The sequence below is a fragment of the Melopsittacus undulatus genome, chromosome 18 (assembly GCF_012275295.1).
Source record: "Melopsittacus undulatus isolate bMelUnd1 chromosome 18, bMelUnd1.mat.Z, whole genome shotgun sequence".
In the NCBI taxonomy this organism is placed as follows: Eukaryota; Metazoa; Chordata; class Aves; order Psittaciformes; family Psittaculidae; genus Melopsittacus; species Melopsittacus undulatus.
Window position 1 is genome coordinate 442,341 of NC_047544.1, and position 20,811 is coordinate 463,151.

Consider the following 20,811-nt stretch of genomic DNA (forward strand, 5'->3'; position numbering starts at 1 on the left):
CCACCCGGTGCCAGAGCGGGGATGCGGAGCTGAGCTGCCAAGACTGGGCCCCCCCCAGCACGGTGAGAACCAAGAGCACCCACAGCACCCAAATAGCACCCAAACAGCACCTAACACAGCACCTGTGTCCCCATGGACCCCCAGGTCCCCATGAACCCATCATCCTCATGTCCCCATGACCCCCCTGTGTCCCCACAGCCCCTGCCCATATCCCCACACACCACTCTGTCCCCCTATCCCATATCCCCATGTCCCATTTCCTCAGTCCATGACCCCATATCCCCATATCCCAACCCCATGTCCCAATACCCACACACCCCCATACCCCCCGTCCCCATCCCATGTCCCTGTCCCACGTCCCCATCCGCTGTCCCCACAGGACATGTGTGCCAGCTGCCAGCAGGTCATCACCCTCCTCATCCGCATGGCCAACGAGTCAGCCACCAAGGTGCCCATGGGGACACGGGGTGGCCATAAGGGTGCCACGGTGCCCATGGTGACGCCCATGGTGATGCCATGGTAGTGCCATGGTGACGCCCATGGTGGTGCCCATGGCGGTGCCCATGGTGGTGCCATGGTGGTGCCATGGTGATGCCCATGGTGATGCCATGGTGGTGCCATGGTGATGCCATGGTGGTGCCATGGTGATGCCCATGGTGGTGCCATGGTAGTGCCATGGTGATGCCCATGGTAGTGCCATGGTGATGCCCGTGGTGATGCCATGGTGATGCCATGGCGGTGCCATGGTGATGCCCATGGTGGTGCCATGGTGATGCCATGGTGATGCCATGGTGGTGCCATGACGGTGCCATGGTGGTGCCCATGGCAGTGCCCATGGTGGTGCCCATGGTGATGCCATGGCAGTGACGCCGGTGCCATGGCACAGGCCGCAGTGGAGGGGTTCCTGTGGCACGAGTGTGCGGCGCTACCAGTCCCTGCCATGGTGCCGCCGTGCCAGGAGCTGGTGCACCAGTACTGGAGCCTGCTCCTCACCGACATCGAGGGGCGCCTCGTGAGTGCCACCCATGGGTGCTGCGGGGCAATGGGGGCAATGGGGGCTCCTCGGGGTGGGGGGGCTCACTCTGCCCCCCCCTTTGCCCCCCAGAAGCCCTCGGCCGTGTGCACCCACCTGGAGCTGTGCCCGGGGCAGGCGGGGGGGGCACCGGCCCTGCCCCTGCTGGAGGTGCTGCAGAACAGCCCCCAGGTACCGGGGAACGGGGGGGGTCAGGGGGGTGCAGATGGGTGCTGTGGGTGCAGATGGCTGCTGATGGGTGCAGATGGGTGCAGATGGGTGCTGTGGGTGTACATGGGTGCTGATGGGTGCAGATGGGTGCTGTAGGTGCTGATGGGTGCAGATGGGTGTAGATGGGGGGTGCGGCCAGTGCGGGTACCGATGGGCACTGGTGGGTACCGGTGGATGGGTACTGGGGGGTACTGGTTGGTACCGGTGGGTACCGGTTGGTACCAGTTGGTACCGTTGGGTGCGAGTGGATGGGTAAAGGTGGGTACTGGTTGGTACCGGTGGGTACTGGTGGGTGGCTACCAATGGGTACTGGTGGTTGCCGGTGGGTACCGGTTGGTACCGGTTGGTATCGGTGGGTACCGGTGGGTACCGGTGTGTGTGTACCGGTTGGTACCGGTTGGTACGGGTGTGCGCGGGTGTGTGGGTACCAGTTGGTACGGGTGTGCGCGGGCTCCCTGCAGGGGGCGCTGCCGGTGCCGGTCCCTCGCTGTTGGCTGTGCCGCTCGCTGGTGTCGCGCCTGGAGGCGGCGGTTCCGCGGGAGCGCGTGGCCGAGGCCCTGGGCTCCCTGTGCCGCGCGCTCCCGCTGGTGGCGGCCGGCGCGTGCCAGTGCCTGGCCCAGCGCTACGCGGCCCTGGCGCTGGAGCGCGTGCTCGCGCGCCTCGGGCCCGCGCTGCTCTGCCGCGCGCTGCTCGGCTGCCGCCAGGGGCTGCGCGCCCCCGACGAGGGAGGAGAGCGCGGGGTGAGCGCGGGGGGGGGGCACAGACCACGTGGTGAGCGCGGGAGCGCGCGCGGGGGTCGGGGCGCACAGACCACGGGCACGCGCGCGGGGGGGGCATAGAGCACGGGGTGAGCGCGGGCACGCGCGGGGGGGAGGGGCACAGACCACGGGCACGCGCGGGGGGGGGGGGGCACAGACCACGGGGATACCCCGGGGGTGCCACCACCGAGGACATCAGAGCCCTGGGGGGGGAGGGGGGGCACCCATGGGCACAGCCCTGACCCCCGTGTGTGTCCCCCCCCCAGGACCCCCTCCCCGGCCCCCCCCCTCCCGGAGCTGTCCCCCAAGCTGGGTCCCTGTGTCCTGGGCCCCAGGTACTGGTGCTCCAGCCCCACAGCCGCTCAGCGCTGCCAGGTGAGGGGTGAGGGGGCAAAGGGATGGGGGGGGGGGTCAACAGGGGTGTGCTCTGTGCCCCCCTCACCCCCTGCTCCCCCCCAGGCCCTGCAGCACTGCCAGGAGCACGTCTGGCTCTAGGGCACACCCGGAGCCCCCCCAGCAACACAATAAAGCTTCTGCATTGCCTCAGTGTCCCCCATGTGAGGGTGTTTGGGGGGACAAAGGGGGGGCAATGACCCCCCCCCCCAAGGAACCCTAATGAAGAGAGAGGGGAAACTGGTTACAAAAATACAGCGGGTGGCATTTAATGGGGGGGAGTCCCCGGGGGGGGGTCTGGGTGCCCATGGGGGTCTCTGGGTGCCCATGGGGGTCTCTCTTTGTGTGCCTATGGGGGTCTCAGGCTCCCTGTTGTTTGGTCTCATCATCCTCGCGCCGCTTCCAGATCTGCAGCAGAGCAGAGGGGGATGAGGGGGGATGAAGGATGAGGGGGGGACACGGAGCTGGTCAGGGGGTGACCCCTCCCTGCAGGACCCCCCCACAGACCCACCTGGATATAGGCCTCGGAGAGTGTGATCATCTGGGGCAGGATGTCAGTGACCTGCAGGTCCTGCAGCTCGTACCACTTCCCAGTGCCCTGTGGGACACACATGGGGGTGTCAGTGGGTGCTATGGGGTGTCAGTGGGTGTTACGGGGGTGTCAGTGGGTGCTATGGGGGGTGTCAGTGGGTGCTATGGGGGTGCTATGGGGGGTGTCAGTGGGTGCTATGGGGGTGTCAGTGGGTGCTATGGGGTGTCAGTGGGTGTCAGTGGGTGCTATGGGGGTGCTATGGGGGGTGTCAGTGGGTGCTATGGGGGTGTCAGTGGGTGCTATGGGGTGTCAGTGGGTGCTATGGGGGGTGTCAGTGGGCGCTATGGGGGTGTCAGTGGGTGCTATGGGGGGTGTCAGTGGGTGCTATGGGGGGTGTCAGTGGGTGCTATGGGGGTGCTATGGGGGGTGTCAGTGGGTGCTATGGGGGGTGTCAATGGGTGCTGTGGGGTGTCAGTGGGTGCTATGGGGGGTGTCAGTGGGTGTCAGTGGGTGTCAGTGGGTGCTATGGGGTGTCAGTGGGTGCTATGGGGGGTGTCAGTGGGTGCTATGGTGGTGTCAGTGGGTGTCAGTGGGTGCTATGGGGGGTGTCAGTGGGTGCTGTGGGGGTGTCAGTGGGTGTCAGTGGGTGCTATGGGGCAGCCCCCCCCCGCTGGCACTGACGTGGTGCAGGACGTGGATGCGGTAGGAGCCCTCGGTGGGTTTCCCGTCGTGCACAATGTTGGCCACCAGGTCATAGGTTGTGTTGGGGTGTGAGGCCTGAACCTCCTCCGACAGGTACTCACGCAGGTCAACGTTCCTGCCGGGGGTACATCAGTGACACAGCACACACAGGGTACCCATAGTACATACAGAGTGCCCAGAGCACACACACAGCACATACACAGCACCCATAGCACCCACAGCATACATAGCACCCAGAGAGCACCCGCAGCACACATAACACACATAACACCCATAGCACACACACAGCACCCATTGCCCCCACAGCACCTGAACCCACCTCAATGCACCCACCCCCCAGATGCTTCCAACCCCCCTCAGACACCCACAAAATGCTCCCAACCCCCCACACCCTCAGTCACTTCCAACCCCCCTTTAGACTCTTCCAACCCCTTGAGATGCTCCCAAATCCCTTCCAGACGCCCTCAAACCTCAACTGGATGCCCCCAAAGTGCTCCTGGATGCTTCCAATCTCATCCCAAATGCTTCCATCCCCCCTTTAGATCCTTTGAATCCCCTTTAGATGCTCCCAAACCGCCTCAGACCCCCCCAATCCCCCCTCAGACCCCCCCCAAACCCCCTTCAGACCCCCCCAAACCCCCTTCAGACCCCCCCAAACCCCCTTCAGATCCCCCAAACCCCCCTCAGACCCCCCCAAACCCCCCCATCCCCCCTCCTCCACCCCCATCCCCGTCCCATCATTGCCACCCTCACGTGATGGGGAAGTTGACAATCGTGGGGTTCTTCTCCACGAAGAAGTTGTTCTTGGTGAATCGCTTGATGCAGAAGATGAGGAAGGGAGGCAGCCGCGTCAGCTGGAAGCGCTTCAGGAAGTTCTCCTTGTAGGTCTTGTACTCCTTCTCCGTGGCCCCGTTGAACTTGGCCAGGATGCTGAACAGAGGCACCTGGGGGATGATGAGCTGCTCCCGCTCGTCCTTGTAGAGCGGAGCCGACGGCAGGTCCAGCGTCAGGTACAGGAACGGGGACTCCACCATCAGCTCCTGGTACTCGGCCTTGTGCAGCAGAGCAGCCTTCTCCTCGGCTGGCTGGGGGGGAGGGGAGAGACGGGGGGGAGAGCCCAGTGTGGGGTCAGCACACACCATAGGGTTAGAGACCAGTGTGGGGTTAGAGCTGCCTTCTCCTCGGCTGGCTGGGGGAGACAGGGGGGAAACCAGTGTGGGGTCAGTGCCCATCATGGGGTCAGTGCCCATTGTGGGGTCAGAGATCAGTGCGGGGTCAGAGCTGCCTTCTCCTCGGCTGGCTGGGGGGGAGGGGGGAGACCAGTGTGGGGTTAGAGCCATTGTGGGGTTAGAGACCAGTGTGGGGTCAGAGCTCAGTGTGGGGTCAGAGCCCCCCATGGGGTCAGAGCACAGTGTGGGGTCAGTGCTCACCATGGGGTCAGTGCCCACCATGGGGTCAGCCCCCACCATGGGGTCAGTGCCCACCATGGGGTCAGCCCCCACCATGGGGTCAGCACACACCATGGGGTCAGCCCCCACCATGGGGTCAGCCCCCACCATGGGGTCAGCCCCCACCATGGGGTCAGTGCCCACCATGGGGTCAGCCCCCACCATGGGGTCAGTACCCACCATGGGGTCAGCACACACTATGGGGTCAGCACTATGGGGTCAGCCCCCCCCACAGCCCCATACACTCACCAGGTCCGGGTGAGGCAGTTTCTTGGTGAAGATGCGCATGGAGCCCTGGAAGACGTCAGTGACGATGGCTGCAGGGATGGGGGGATGTGAGGATGTGGGGGGGGCACCGAGGGGTCAATGGGGGTCCCGAGGGTGTCACAGGGACCCCATTGCTCTCCACTCACTTTTCTTCTTCCTCTTGGTGCCTCCCAGAGCCGAGTGCAGAGCGTTCAGGAACCAGGAGAGGAAATCCACAGCATCCCCTGTGCCACAGGGAGCATGATGGGATCAGTGTCCCCATCCCAGCATCCCCATCCCAGCGTCCTCATCCCAGCGTCCCCATCCCAGCGTCCCCATCCCAGCGTCCCCATCCCAGCATCCCCAACCCTATCCCAGTGCCTCTTACTGCATCCCAATGTCCCCATCCCCACCCCAACGTCCCCAACCCTATCCTGGTGTCCCCATCCCAGGATCCTCAGCCCTATCCCAACGTCCCCATCCCCATCCTGGTGTCCCCAACCCCATTCTGATGTCCCCATCCCAATGTCCCCAACCCCATTCTGATATCCCCATCTCAACACCCCCATCCCCATCCTGGTGTCCCCATCCCCATCCCAATGTCCCCATCCCAATGTCCCCAACCCCATTCTGATATCCCCATCTCAACACCCCCATCCCCATCCCAGTGTCCCCACCCCAATGTCCCCATCCCAGTGTCCCCACCCCAATGTCCCCATCCCCATCCCAGTGTCCCCATCCCAATGTCCCCATCCCATTGTCCCCCTGCCCATCCTGCTGCTCCCACCCTGCTTGGTGATCTGGAAGCTCTTCTTGCTGCACAGCACCACTGCCTGCAGCATCTCATGGGGTGAGACATGAGCCTTGAAGTTGCGTGGGTTCCAGAGCTTGCGCATGAGCTCCCCGAAGCGCTGCACCAGCAGGAACATGATGTCCCCGGGCGGGCGCTGGATGCTCCGGTAGTTCTCCTCCTCCAGGAAGTAGTTCCGCAGCGGCGGCACGTTGGATAGTGCCTATGGGGGAGCAGGGATGGAGCCGGCAGCCTCAGGGAGGAGATGGGATGGGGCCAGCAGCTCCATAGGGAAACTGGGATGGAGCCACCAGCTCTATAGGGAAACTGGGATGGAGCCAGCAGCTCCATGAAGGAGTTAGGATGGAACCACCAGCTCCATAGAAGAACTGGGATGGAGCCACCAGCTTCACAGAGAAACTGGGAAGGAGCCACCAGCTCCATAGGGAAACTGGGATGGAGCCACCAGCTCCATGGAGGAATCGGGATGGAGCCACCAGCTCCATGGAGGAATCGGGATGGAGCCACCAGCTCCATAGGGAAACTGGGATGGAGTCACCAGCTCCATAGGGAAGGTGGGATGAAACCACCAACTCCACGGAGGAGTTGGGATGGAGCCAGCAGCTCTATAGGGAAGGTCAGATGGAGCCACCAACCCCATAGGGAAGGTGGGATGGAGCCACCAGCTCCATAGGGAAGGTGGGATGGAGTCACCAACCCCATAGAGGAACTGGTCTGGATCCAGCAGCCCCCAGCAGGCACTGGGTGTGCCAGGGTCCCACCTGCAGGACAGCGTTGGCATAGTCATTGGCCTTGATGTTGTTGAGCCCCACGATGCCAGGCAGGTAGGTGGTGCCGTCGTAGGCGCGGGACAGCTTGGCCTGCTTGTCCAGGTGGGAGATGTGCTGCGCGGTGAAGGTCGGCTTGAGCACGTACTGCGGGGGCAGGGGGGGTCAGGAACGGAGGGGATACGGTGCCAGCCCCCCCGTGCCCCCCCCGCGCCTGCACCGTGATGTCCTCCAGCGACGAGTCCAGGATCTCGTAGTTGTCAGGCAGACAATAGAACTTGAGCGTGTGCAGGTTCAGGAACACATGGTGGCTGAGCTGGACACTGTGGATGTAGGCATGGGAGCGGAGCCCCCGGCCTGGGGGGGCAATGGGATCAGTATGGAGATGGGGGGGGCGCCGGTATCAGGGTATGGATGGGGGGGACACCGGTATCAGGGGATGGAGATGGGGGGGGGCGCCGGTATCAGGGTATGGATGGGGGGGACACCGGTATCAGGGGATGGATGGGGGGGACACCGGTATCAGGGTATGGAGATGGGGGGGGCACCGATATCAGGGTATGGAGATGGGGGGGGCACCGGTATCAGGGGATGGAGATGGGGGGGGCACCGGTATCAGGGGATGGAGATGGGGAGGGCACCGGTATCCGGGTATGGATGGGGGGGGCACCGGTATCAGGGGATGGATGGGGGGGGCACCGGTATCAGGGTATGGAGATGGGGGGGGCACCGGTATCAGTATGGAGATGGGGGGGCACCGGTATCAGGGTATGGATGGGGGGGGCACAGGTATCAGGGTATGGAGATGGGGGGGGCACCGGTATCAGGGTATGGATGGGGGGGGGCACCGGTATCAGTATGGAGATGGGGGGGGCACCAGTATCAGTATGGAGATGGGGGGGCACCGGTATCAGGGTATGGATGGGGGGGGCACTGGTATCAGGGTATGGAGATGGGGGGGGCACCGGTATCAGGGTATGGATGGGGGGGGGCACCGGTATCAGGGGATGGATGGGGGGGGCACCGGTATCAGGGGATGCAGATGGGGGGACACCGGTATCAGGGTATGGATGGGGGGGGCACCGGTATCAGGGTATGGATGGGGGGGGGCACCGGTATCAGGTATGGAGATGGGGGGGGCACCGGTATCAGGGTATGGGGATGGGGGGGGCACCGGTATCAGGGGATGGAGATGGGGGGGCACCGGTATCAGGGTATGGAGATGGGGGGGGCACCGGTATCAGGGTATGGATGGGGGGGGCACCGGTATCAGGGTATGGATGGGGGGGGCACCGGTATCAGGGTATGGATGGGGGGGGGTGAACCGGTCCCTGCCCCCCCCCGGTCCCCGCAGTGACCCCTCACCCTGGAAGTACTTCCCGCACACCAGGCAGGCATAGACGTTGATGTGGGACAGGGAGATGGAGCAGAGCTTCTCGAAGTCGAAGTCCAGGACACTCCTGGGGGGGCAGAGATCAGAGGGGGGCACATGGGAGGGGGCACATATAGGGGGAGCACACATGGGGGGCACACACACATGGGGGGCACAGGGGGGGTCACACACATGGGGCACACACACACATTGGGGTCACACACACATTGGGGTCACCCCAACCCCTCACTTGTTAATGGTGTCCAGGTAAGGGCAGTGTCGGCTGCGATGATCCTCGGGCTCGAAACGGCCGCAGCGAACTGGGGAAGCACCAGAGTTAACGGGGGTAACGGAACCGGAACCGGGCCCGAGCCCCCCCCCCCCCGCCCCGCTCCGCACCCGGTGGCTCCGCCTCCGGCTCCGAGTCCCCCTCGGGCTCCCGCTCCCGTTTGCCCCCAGGCCCCGGTTCCCGCTGGGACCGGATGGGGTCCGCAGGGGGCTCTGGTTCCGGCTCCGCCGCCTCCCTCCGGCCGCGCTCCCGCTCCCGCTCCGCCTCCCTCCGGCTGCGGCCTCGCTCCGGGTCCCGGCGGCTGCGGGAGGAACCGGAACCAGAACCGGAGCCGGAACCGGAGCCAGAACCGGAACCGGAACCAGAACCGGAACCGGAGCTCGGGCCTCGCCGCTCCCGTTTCCCTCGGCTCGACATGGCGGCGGCAGCACCACCTCTACCGCGCATGCGCTCCCGCCCCGGCACCGCGCATGCGCCGCTCTGTTAAAGGGCCCTCGCCCCGTTACCGGACGGGCTCTTAAAGGGGCCGCGGCCGGTGCCGGTGCCCATGGAGGCCGCAGGCTGCCGGTACCGGCTGGACCTGAGCCACGGCTTCGTGCGGCACATCCGGCGGAACCAGCTGGCCAGGTACGGGCCTCAGCGGCACCGGGGACACCCCCCCCCGGTACCGGTGTTCCGGTGCCCCCCCCCCGGGTCCCAGTGCACCCCCCCCGGTACCGGAGCCCCCCCCCCGTTCCGGTATCGCGATATCTCCGGGTCGGCTCACGCAGGGACGCGTACGAGCGCGCGCTGCGGCAGGCGCGGGGCCGCGCACGGCTCCCGGTGACACCGACCAGGCCGCGGCGGCCTGACCAGGCCGTGTACAGACCGAGGAGGGGAGGTGAGAGGGGGGGGGGGGTGGGGAGGGGGGCACCCATAGAGGTAATGGGGATGGGGGCACCCATGGGGGATAGGGAGTGCACCAATCGGGGGGCACCCATGGGGGCATGGGGATGGCAGGGCACCAATGGGGGCAATGGGGGTTGGGGGCACCAATGGGGGGGCACCCATGGGGCATGGGGCACCCATGGGAAGCAATGGTGATGGAGGGGCACCAATGAGAGATGGGGATGGGAGCACCCGTGGGGGGCAGTGGGGGCACTCATGGGGGGATGGGGACACCCATGGGGGGATGGGGACACCCATGGGGGATGGGGACACCCATGGGGGGATGGGGACACCCATGGGGATGGGGGCACCCATGGGGGATGGGGGTACCCATGGGGGATGGGGGCACCCGTGTGTTCGATGCCCCCCCCGGTGGGTGCTGATGCTGTGGGTGCCGCAGGGGGTCCTGGGGGTGACCCCGGCCCAGGGCCCCCCCCCGACCCCCGTGGGCCGCGGCTCTTCTGCCTCGAGTACGAGGGGGATGATGGCAGCGTCACCAGCGTCATTGTGCACCAGGTGCGGGGGGGTCAGGGCACCCATGGGTGCTGGGGGGGGGTCAGGGCACCCATGGGTGCTGGGGGGGGGTCAGGGCACCCATGGGTGGGGGGGGGTCTGGGGGGTACGGGCACTGAGTGGGGCACAATGGGTGCAGGGTGGGTGCTGTGTCCTCCAGGGTGGGTGCTGTGAAGCAGGGGGTGCCATGGATTGCATCAGTGCTGTGGGTCACAGTGTGTGCTATGGGGTTCAGTGGATGCTGTGGGCTGCATTGAGTGATATAGGACTTAGTGGGTGGTGTATGGCACTGTGGGTGCTGTGGGTCCCATTGGGTGCTATGGGTCCCATTGGGTGCTTTGGGTCTCATTGGATGCTATGGGGCACTGTGGGTTGCTGTTGGTCCCATTAGATGCTGTGGGTCCCATTGGGTGCTATGGGTCCCATTGGGTGCTATGTGTCCCATTGGATGCTATGGGTCCCATTGGGTGCTATGGGTCTCATTGGGTGCTATGGATCTCACTGTGTGCTCTGGGTCTCTCTGTGTCCCAGGGGGACAGCGCCGAGGACGTCACCCAGCAGGTCTGTGCCCGGAGCCCCCTGGAGCCCTCCCTGCGCCGAGCCCTGTGCCAGCGGGTGCAGGACGAGCTCCGGCAGCGCCAGAACCGGCGGAGCCCTGACCCTATGGGCACAATAAAGGTTCGGTGAGCGCCGGGTGCTGTGGGGCTCGGTAGTGGTTACTGTGGGGTCACCCCAATGGTTATTGTAGGGTCACCCCAATGGTTACTGTGGGGTCACCCCAATGGTTACTGTGGGGTCACCCCAATGGTTATTGTAGGGTCACCCCAACGGTTACTGTGGGGTCACCCCAGTGGTTATTGTGGGGTCACCCCAATGGTTATTGTAGGGTCACCCCAGTGGTTACTGTGGGGTCACTCCAATGGTTATTGTAGGGTCACCCCAATGGTTACTGTGGGGTCACCCCAATGGTTATTGTGGGGTCACCCCAATGGTTACTGTGGGGTCACCCCAATGGTTACTGTGGGGTCACCGCAATGGTTGTTGTGGGGTCACCCCAATGGTTATTGTGGGGTCACCTCAGTGGTTACTGTGGGGTCACCCCAATGGTTATTGTGGGGTCACCCCAATGGTTACTGTGGGGTCACCCAATGGTTACTGTAGGGTCACCCCAGTGGTTATTGTGGGGTCACCCCAATGGTTATTGTGGGATCACCCCAGTGGTTACTGTGGGGTCACCCCAGTGGTTACAGTGGGGTCACCCCAGTGGTTACTGTGGAGTCACCCCAGTGGTTATTGTAGGGTCACCCCCATGATTGTTGTAGGGTCACCCCAATGGTTATTGTGGGGTCACCCTGTGCATCCCCTGCTGGGGCTCCCATAGCACAGACCCAGTTTATTGCAGCCCCCACGGGGACAGTTCCCGTGCGCCCCCCGAGCCGCTCCCTGCGGGTGTCACCGGAGGCTCCGGCCTCGGCCGCTGCGGTCACCGCGGGGGCTCCGCGGGGCCGGTGGGGACCGGAACTGGGCCCGGCAGCAGCTGCAGCCCCAGCGCCAGGGGGAGCCCGAGCCCGGAGGCACCGGGAGCGCTGCGGGCTCTGCGGCGTCACCGCGCGGCTGCTGCGGGAGAGCGGCTCGGTCTGCGGGGGGGGCAGCGGCTGCGGCTGCGGCCGGGGACAGCCGAGCAGCCCTGCAGTGCTGGAGCGCACTACAGCCTCTGTGTCCCCATAGTGCCCCACAGCCTTTATGTTCCCATAGTGCCCCCCCAGTCCCTATGACCCTATAGAGCCCCCCAGTGTCCCTATGGGCTCCCCCTGTCCCACAGTGTCCCTATGGGCTCCCCATGTCCCACAGTGTCCCTATGGGGTCCCCATGTCCCACCATGGCACAGTCTCTGTGCTGTGTCAAGGTCCTGCTCCAGCACCCGCTGCCGGTTCTGCTGCATCAGCCCCACCACCGCCACAGCCCCACCTGCGGCACCGGCACCGGCACGTGGGGATGTTTGGGACAGGGGAACGTGGGGGCTATGGGGGACTGTGGAGCCATTGGGGACTGTGGGGACATTGAGTATAGGGGAGCCATTGGGGACTGTGGAGACATTGGGGACTATGGAGACATGGGGGACATGAGGGCTTTGGAGATACAGGAACCATGGACAAGTGGAACATGGGGACATCTGTGACTATGGGGACTATGAGGACAGAGGAGAGATGGGACCATGGGGACATTGGGACTACGGGAACATGAGGACTATGGGCACATTGGGACTGCAGGAAAGGGGCACACGGGGGAACAGGGACTATGGGGCCATCAGGACAAGGGAACAGGGACTGCAGACATGGGGACATCACCAGGACCCCAGAGAAGGGCAGATGGGGCAGCGGGTGCCAGGAGGGGATAAAGAACGTGGGGACACAGGGACCATAGACACAAAGGGATCAAGGAGACACGGGGACTGTGGGGACATCACAGGACATGGGGGACACGGGGACGTGGGAAAGGGGACATGGGGATATGCACCAGGGACCATCACATGGACACGTGACCCACGGGACACGGCGGGGGGGGGCACCGGAATGGGGAGCACGGGGGTTCCCCCCCACCGGGAAGCAGCTCCGGTGCCACAGCGCTCACCACGGTCCGGTGCCGGGGCCGGGGCCGGTGCCAGTCCCGGATCACCGGTGCGGGAGGGGCTGGGGCCGCCCCCCCGGGACAAGGAGCGGGTGAGCACGTGACCCCCCCGTGACACCGGTAACGGTGACACTGCCGAACTGCGCCCTTTGCCCCCAGTGCCACGCACCGGGATGGGCCCGGCCCTCGGCACCGCCCCCCCCGGGGCCTCCCCCCGTGTCCCCATCCCTGTCCTCCCCCATGGCACCTGTGTCCCCATACACACACACACACACACATACACACACACATACACACGCTGGTCACTGTGTACTGGTGCCTGGAGGGTGTCTGCAGGTGGGGATGGCACCGGTGGCCATGAGGATGGTGACGATGGTGACAATGGCACCCACGAGGCTGAGCCCAAGGAGCAGTTTCATGTTGTGCCACCGGAGCCGGTGGTGACTCCTGTGCCACGGTCCTGGAATGCTGAGACTGCGGGAACAGCAGCACCATGGGGACAACCGGACACCATGGGAACACCATTGTCACCATGGGGACACCATTGCCACCATGGGGACACCATTGTCACTATGGGGACACCATTGCCACCATGGGGACACCATGGCCACCCCGGGGACACCATTGCCACCATGAGGACACCATTGCCACCATAGGAACACCATTGTCACCCTGGTGTCACCCACACCCACCCTGGGCTCCCCCGTTATTAGCCCCGCCCCTCTCGGGCCTTCCGGGAGCGGCCCCCGGCGGGGGGCGGGGCCCGGGGTGGGTGTGTCAGGGCGTGTCCCTGTTGGACGCCCGCGATTGGTTTCCGCTCCCGTGACGTCAGCTGACGTCACGCTGGGGGCGGAGTCACGGCCATGGCGGCGGCGGCAGCGGGCGAGGAGCGGGAGCTGCCCCGAGCCCCGGCCCGGCGGCGGCGGCCGGAGCAGGGGGCGGGGCCTGGGGCACCGGAACCGGAGCCGGAGCCGGGACCCGAGCCCAGCCTGACCCGGAAGCTGCTCGGGTTCGAGCTGCAGGACCTGACCCGGTGGTCCCGGTTCGTGCGGCTCCTGCACCGGCCGAGCGACCCCGCGGCCCTCGGGGCCTTCCGAGCGGCGTTCGGTGAGCGCCGGGGGAGGGGGGGGAGCTCCCGTTACTGACCCCCCGTTACTGACCCCCCTGTTACTGCCCCCCCCGTTACTGCCCCCCCCCCGTTACCGACCCCCCCGTTACTGCCCCCCCCGTTACTGCCCCCCCCCGTTACTGACCCCCCCCGTTACTGACCCCCCCGTTACTGACCCCCCCGTTACTGACCCCCCCCGTTACTGCCCCCCCCCGTTACTGACCCCCCCGTTACTGACCCCCCCGTTACTGACCCCCCCGTTACTGACCCCCCCCCGTTACTGCCCCCCCCCGTTACTGACCCCCCCGTTACTGACCCCCCCGTTACTGACCCCCCCCGTTACTGCCCCCCCCCGTTACTGCCCCCCCCCCGTTACTGACCCCCCCGTTACTGACCCCCCCGTTACTGCCCTCCCCGTCTATCACTGTCCCCCCCGTCGGTCTCTGCCCCCCCCGTCTGTCTCTGACCCACCGTCGGTCACTGTCCCCCCCCAGGGCTGCTGATGGTGCTGGACGTGCCCCAGGAACGGGGCATGGCGCTGCTGGACAGGCGCTTCCTGGACGGGCTGGAGATCTGCCGCTTCCCACTGCTGCCCATGCTGCGGCCGCTGCCGCTGGACGGCATGTACCTGCTGTACAGCGTCATGCTGCTCGGTACCGGGGGGGGGCATGGGGGGAACAGGACATGGGGGGGCACAGGGGAATGGGACATGGGGGGGAACGGGAACGGGATATGGGGGGCACAGGGGAGATGGGGACACGGTGGGGACAGGGATGGGAATGGAGCTGCAGCTGCACAGGGCAATGGGACAGAGGTTTACATTGGATCTAAGGAAGGAGTTCCTCACTGTTCAGGTGCTGAGGCACTGGAATGGGTTGCCCAGAGAAGCTGTGAATGCTCCATCCCTGGCAGTGTTCAAGACCAGGTTGGATGAAGCCTTGGGTGCCCTGGTTTAGTGTGAGGTGTCCCTGCCCATGGCAGGGGTTGGAACTGGATGATGTTAAAGTCTATGGCTCTATGGGTGCTGGGGGTGACACCAGGACAGGGCACATGGTGGGACATGGGGAGAGGCAAACAGGCAATGCTCTGGTGTCACCATGCGCTGGTGCAGGGGCACTGGGCATGATGCTGGGCTGCTGGTACCGCCTGAGCTGTGTGGCCTTCCTGTGCCCATACTGGTATGTGCTGCTGCTGGACAAGACCTCCTGGAACAACCACTCCTACCTGTACGGGCTGTTGGCCTTCCAGCTCACCTTCATGGGCGCTGATCGCTATGGGTGCGTGTGGGGGCACCCATGGGTGGCACAGAGAGCCGCTGGGTGACTGGGATGCTCTGCTTGTGGCGCAGGGTCCGGTGTCCCCATAGGGTGATGGGAGCATCCCCTGTCACCAGTGTGGTCCCATGGCAGTGACGGTGACCTGGTCACCCCCTTTCTTTGGGTGTCCCCATAGGTCTGTGGATGGGCTCTTTCGGCCCCACAAGAGGAACGCACACGTCCCACTGTGGAACTACACCCTGCTGCGGGCCCAGGTGAGAGCTGGGGTCCCATTGTACCCCCATGGTCCCCAATGTACCCCCCAGTCCCTGTCCCCACACTGTGCCCCTGCCCCAGATCTTCCTGGTGTACTTCATTGCGGGGCTGAAGAAGCTGGACATGGACTGGGTGAGCGGGTACTCCATGGGCTCCCTCGCACGGCACTGGCTCTTCGCACCCTTCAGGTGAGGAGGAGGAGGGTGATGGGGGTGATGGGGTGAGGATGAGGAGGGTGATGGGGGTGATGGGGTGAGGAGGAGGAGGGTGATGGGGGGTGATGGGATGAGGATGAAGTTGGTGATGGGGGTGATGGGGGGAGGATGAGGAGGGTGATGGGGTGAGGATGAGGAGGCTGATGGGCTGATGCTGGTGCTGATGCTGATGCTGGTGCTGTTGCCAGGCTGGTGCTGTCGGAGCAGAGCACCAGTCTGCTGGTGGTGCATGGGGGGGGGCTCCTGCTGGACCTCTCGGCCGGGTTCCTGCTGCTGCTCGATGCCACTCGTCCCATCGCCCTCATCTTCGTCACCTACTTCCACTGCATGAACTCACAGCTCTTCAGCATCGGTGAGAGCAGCGGCTGCACCCGAAACACCCTCAAAACACCCCCAAACACCCCTAAACCCCCCCCAGACTCCCATCCTGTGCAGGGCACCCTCCAGCACCAGTCCCAGTCCGGTGCCGGTGCAGGGGGTGTCTGATCCCTGCCCCCCCAGGCATGTTCCCATACACGATGCTGGTCAGCAATGGGCTGTTCTGTCACCCGGCCTGGCCGCGGCGCCTGCTGGCTCAGTGTCCGCGCTGGCTGCGGGGGGGGGCTGCCCAGCACCCGCCCCCCCCGGCCCAGCCCCGACTGCCACTATGGGGCACGGGGGGGGCTGCGGCTGCGCCAGCATCTGGCTGCGGCTTTCACTGTGCTCTATGTGCTGGAGCAGCTCTTCCTGCCCTACTCACACTTCATCACACAGGTGGGGCATGGGGGGTGTTTTGGGGGGGGGGGGTCTGGGGGGGGGCTTGGGGGGGGGTTGGTTTGGGGGGGGTGTTTTTGGGGGGGGTGTTTTGGGGGGGGGTTGGGGGGGTGTTTTGGGGGGGGTTTGGGGGGGTTTTGGGGGGGGTGTTTTGGGGGTGCTTTGGGGACTATAGGAGGGGTTATATGGGGACATGGGGGTATTTGGGGACATCAGGGGACACACGGGAAGAGCTTGGGTTGGAAGTGAGGGGCACTTGGGGGATCCTGAGGGGGGTTGGACACCAGGGGGGCAGTTTGGGGGGTATTTCTTATGCCCTGGGGGTACTTTTGAAGGTGGGGGCATTTTCCTTGGCTACAAGGATGGGGTTTGGATGTGGGGGGGTCAGTTTGGAGGTCATGGGGGTCCTTAATGGGGATCTCCCATCCCTGCTCCCCCCCAGGGCTACAACAACTGGACCAACGGCCTCTATGGCTACTCGTGGGACATGATGGTTCACTCCCGGTTCCACCAGCACGTGAAGATCACATACCAGGATGGGCTGACTGGGGACGTGGGGTACCTGAAACCAGGGGTGAGCAGAGCACAGGGGGTGCAGGGGGTGCAGGGGTGCAGGGGTGCAGGGGGTACAGGGGTGCGGGGGGTGCGGGGGGTGCAGGGGTGCGGGTGGTGCAGGGGGTGCGGGGGGGTGCAGGGGGGGGGTGCGGGGGGTGCGGGGGGTGCAGGGGTGCGGGGGGTGCGGGGGGTGCGGGGGGTGCAGGGAGTGCAGGGGTGCAGGGGGTGCAGGGCGTGCGGGTGGTGCAGGGGGGGGTGCAGGGGGTGCAGGGGGGGGTGCAGGGGGTGCAGGGGTCAGCGGGGGGTGCAGGGTGTGCAGTGGGGGCTCCGCAGCCCCTGACCCCCCCATAGGTGTTCACGCAGAGCCGGCGCTGGAAGGACCATGCAGACATGCTCAAGCAGTATGCAGTGTGCCTGAGCCAGCTCCTGCCGCGGTACAACATCTCCCAGCCCCAAATCTACTTCGACATCTGGGTCTCCATCAACGACCGCTTCCAGCAGAGGTTTGGGGTGGGATGGGGGGGGGCACCCCCATAGGTGCCGCTGGGGGTGGGATGGAGGGGGCAGCACCCCCATAGGTGCCATTTGGGGATGGGATGGGGGGGGTCACCCCCATAGGTGCCGTTTGGGGGTGCTGAGCTCCGGGGTTGCTGCAGGCTCGTGGACCCCCGCGTGGATGTGGTGCGGGCACCATGGTCCCCTTGGCACCGCACCCCGTGGGTGCTGCCGCTGCTGCTGGAGCTGTCCCCATGGCGCCAGCGGCTGCAGGAGCTCGAGAGCAGCCTGGACGGGAACACGGATGTGGTCTTCATTGCTGACTTCCCTGGTATGGGGGGTGATGGGGGGGGTTGGACCCCGGGGATGGGGGGGGTTGGACCCCGGTGATGGAGGGACCCCAACCCTGGTTGTGTCCTGTACCCCCATAGGGCTGCACCTGGAGAACTTTGTGAGTGAGGACCTGGGCAACACCAGCCTGAAGGTGCTGAGGGGAGAGGTCCTGGTGGAGCTGGTGGAGCAGAACCAAAACTACACACTGAGGGAGGGAGACGGGATACAGGTGAGTGCAGGGATACAGGTGAGTGCAGGGGATGCAGGTGAGCACAGGGGGATGCAGGTGAGCACAGGGGATGCAGGTGAGCACAAGGGATACAGGTGAGCACAGGGGATGCAGGTGAGCACAGGGGATGCAGGTGAGCACAGGGGGATGCAGGTGAGCACAAGGGATGCAGGTGAGCACAGGGGGATGCAGGTGAGTGCAGGGGATGCAGGTGAGCACAAGGGATGCAGGTGAGCACAAGGGATGCAGGTGAGCACAAGGGATACAGGTGAGCACAGGGGATGCAGGTGAGCACAGGGGGATGCAGTGGGGGTGCAATGGGGCAGCAGGGCCGTGCAGGGGGTGTCCATGGGGCTGACCCCCACTGCCCCACAGCTGCCAGCAGGGCAGTACCACAAGGTGCACACGGTGTCCCCTGAGCCCTCCTGCTACTTCTACCTGTACGTGAACACCACAGCACAGGCGCTGGAGCTCAACCTGACCCGGCTGCAGGAGCTGCGGGACCGGGCGCGCAACGGCACCGGTGAGCACCGGCATGGGGGTACCGGGGGTGGGGGTACCAGGATGGTGGTACCAGGATGGGGGTACCCCGGGGGGGTGGTACCGGGATGGGGGTGCCAGGATGGAGGTACCGGGATGGGGGTGCCGGGATGGGGGTACCGGGATGTGGGTACCGGGATGTGGGTACTGGGATGTGGGTACTGGGATGTGGGTACCGGGATGTGGGTACTGGGATGTGGGTACTGGGATGTGGGTACCGGGATGTGGGTACCGGGGGGTGCATCCCCGGCACTGTCACCAATCCCATCCCCCCCAGCACCAGAGCCGCTGCCCCCAGAGCTGCGGCCGCTGCTGGGGGAGCCTCTGCCGCCGGGGGCAGCTCCGGACCCGCTGGTGGCTCTGCTGCTGCGCCGGGAGCAGAGGCAACGGGACCGGGAACGGGAGCGCAGGGCAGGGATGGGGCAGCGGCTGCGGCGCTTCCTGCACCGGAAACTGTTCCTGTTCCGGAGGAGGTGAGAGGGGAACACAGACCCCAAACACACCTGATGGGAACCCCCCAACACACCTGATGGGAACACCCCAAACACACCTGATGGGAACCCCGAACACACCTGATGGGAACCCCAAACACACTGATGGGAACACCCCAAACACACCTGATGGGAACACCCCAAACACACTGATGGGAACACCCCAAACACACTGATGGGAACACCCCAAACACACCTGATGGGGACACCCGAACACACCTGATGGGAACACCCCAAACACACCTGATGGGAACACCCCAAACACACCTGATGGGAACACCCCAAACACACCTGATGGGAACACCAAACACACCTGATGGGAATCCCCAAACACACCCTGATGGGGACATCCCCAAACACACCTGATGGGAACACCCCACATCTCTCGTTATGGCCCCTCAGGATGGGCGCCCCCCAACCCCATCACTGATGCCCTCCTGAACTCACTGCAGACCCCCCCAAGCCTTATGTACCCCCCCCCATTATTGACCCCAATCCCTAATGGACCACTCCAAACCCCCATTACTGGGGTGATCTCCTTACACCACCCCCAAACTCTCAGCACTGACCCTCAAACCCCTCCCTATGCCCCCCCCATCACTGACGTCCCTCCCCAACCTCAGCACTGATCCTCAAACCCTCATTGATGGGACCCCCTTTATCCTGTCACTGCACCCCCAAACTCACATTAGTGATCCCCAAAACTCTTATTACAGACCCCCTAAACCCTCATCTTGACCCCAGCCCATCACTGCCCCCCAACTCTCATTACAGACCCCAACCCCTTGCCAGCCCCCCCAGTCTCTCATTATGGCCCCTCATTACTGGAATTCCCCCAAATCCTTCATTATGTGCCCCCCAAATCCCTCCTCACCACCCCGTTACTGACCCCCCATCACAGACACCCCACACCTTGGCACTGACCCCCCAAACCTCATCTTTACCTCCCCCATTATTGACCCCTAACCCCTCATGGACCCCCCCAAAGCCTCTTTCTGCTGACCTCCAAACCCTCATTACTGGGACCCTCTTGTTATGCCCCCCCCAACCCCATCACTGACCCCAAAACCCTCCTCATGGGCCATGCTCATCACTGTGCCCCCCAAATCCATCCTCACCACCCCCCTTTGTTACTGACCCCCCCATCAACACCCCAAACCTTGGCACTGACCCACAACCCTCATTACTGCCACCCCTACACTGACCTTAAAGCCTCTTTATGCCCTCCCCATCACTGCCATCCCTCCCCAGCCTCAGCACTGACCCTCAACCCCTCACTGATGGGATGGGACCCCCCAAACCCTCATTATGGACCCCAAACCCCTTCTTACAGCCCCCCCAACCCCTCACCTGTGACTCCAGCCCCTCCTGTCACCCCCAACCTCAGCAGTGACCCCATCCCTGGTACTGCCCCCCAACCTGCTGTAAGCTCTCATTACTGACCCCCCTCACCCGATACACCCCAAACCTCACTCCTGACCCCTCATTACTGACCCCCCCATATCCCATACACCCCAAACCTCACTCCTGACCCCTCATTACTGCCCCCCCAGCCTGCTGATGACCTACATCTCCCTCCGGAACCTGGCTGTGGGGCGGCCGCCCCCCCAGCGCCTGGCTCAGGAACTGGCCTTCGCTGACTGGCGCCCAGCTGAGGAGGAGGAGGGTGATGGGGGTCACACGGACACAGTGAGGGGGGACCCCGAGCTCTGACCCCCCCCCCCCCCAGCACAGGCTGCGTTGAACCCAGTTCTTTATTTGCCATTTGGGAGCATTTTGGTGGAATCCGAACAAAATGGAATAAAAATCTCGGGAAAAGAAGGGAAATAAAATAAAAACCAACAGGGGGGTCACCCCCCCCCCTCCTTCACCCCTCCCCCCCCTTCCCCCCCCCCTTTGCCAAGGCACTTGGGGGGCCCGGGACGGGCAGT

The 20,811-nt window shown here is 64.6% G+C and overlaps 4 protein-coding genes across 4 annotated transcripts; 3 read left to right on the forward strand and 1 right to left on the reverse strand.

Moving 5' to 3' along the window:
* The first annotated feature begins 9 nt into the window (after positions 1-9).
* On the forward strand, positions 10-2,496 carry LOC117437165 (pulmonary surfactant-associated protein B-like). The gene is made up of 6 exons (XM_034070589.1): positions 10-62; positions 380-448; positions 887-1,012; positions 1,106-1,204; positions 1,705-1,983; positions 2,461-2,496. Exons 2-6 carry the CDS (start codon positions 383-385, stop codon positions 2,494-2,496), a joined length of 606 nt encoding a protein of 201 aa, XP_033926480.1. The 5' UTR covers positions 10-62; positions 380-382.
* A 258-nt stretch (positions 2,497-2,754) lies between these two features.
* On the reverse strand, positions 2,755-9,007 carry LOC117437128 (U4/U6.U5 tri-snRNP-associated protein 2-like). Its single transcript, XM_034070436.1, has 12 exons — positions 8,672-9,007; positions 8,523-8,592; positions 8,266-8,360; positions 7,121-7,257; positions 6,895-7,047; positions 6,110-6,335; positions 5,490-5,567; positions 5,326-5,393; positions 4,382-4,713; positions 3,608-3,743; positions 2,906-2,992; positions 2,755-2,802 (listed from the first exon to the last, which is right to left on the reverse strand). Exons 1-12 carry the CDS (start codon positions 8,976-8,978, stop codon positions 2,755-2,757), a joined length of 1,737 nt encoding a protein of 578 aa, XP_033926327.1. The 5' UTR covers positions 8,979-9,007.
* On the forward strand, positions 8,966-10,696 carry LOC117437178 (UPF0561 protein C2orf68 homolog). The gene is made up of 4 exons (XM_034070626.1): positions 8,966-9,188; positions 9,332-9,441; positions 9,889-10,004; positions 10,533-10,696. Exons 1-4 carry the CDS (start codon positions 9,109-9,111, stop codon positions 10,686-10,688), a joined length of 462 nt encoding a protein of 153 aa, XP_033926517.1. The 5' UTR covers positions 8,966-9,108; the 3' UTR covers positions 10,689-10,696.
* Positions 10,697-13,492: 2,796 nt separating this feature from the next.
* Positions 13,493-20,701, forward strand: LOC115945681 (vitamin K-dependent gamma-carboxylase). Its single transcript, XM_034070590.1, is given in 15 exon segments — positions 13,493-13,736; positions 14,232-14,390; positions 14,849-15,014; positions 15,190-15,268; positions 15,351-15,457; positions 15,673-15,836; positions 15,986-16,080; positions 16,082-16,237; positions 16,680-16,811; positions 17,144-17,295; positions 17,449-17,618; positions 17,719-17,849; positions 18,225-18,372; positions 18,667-18,862; positions 20,434-20,701. Coding segments are annotated over 15 exon segments (2,259 nt in total). The 3' UTR covers positions 20,594-20,701.
* Positions 20,702-20,811: the final 110 nt, after the last annotated feature.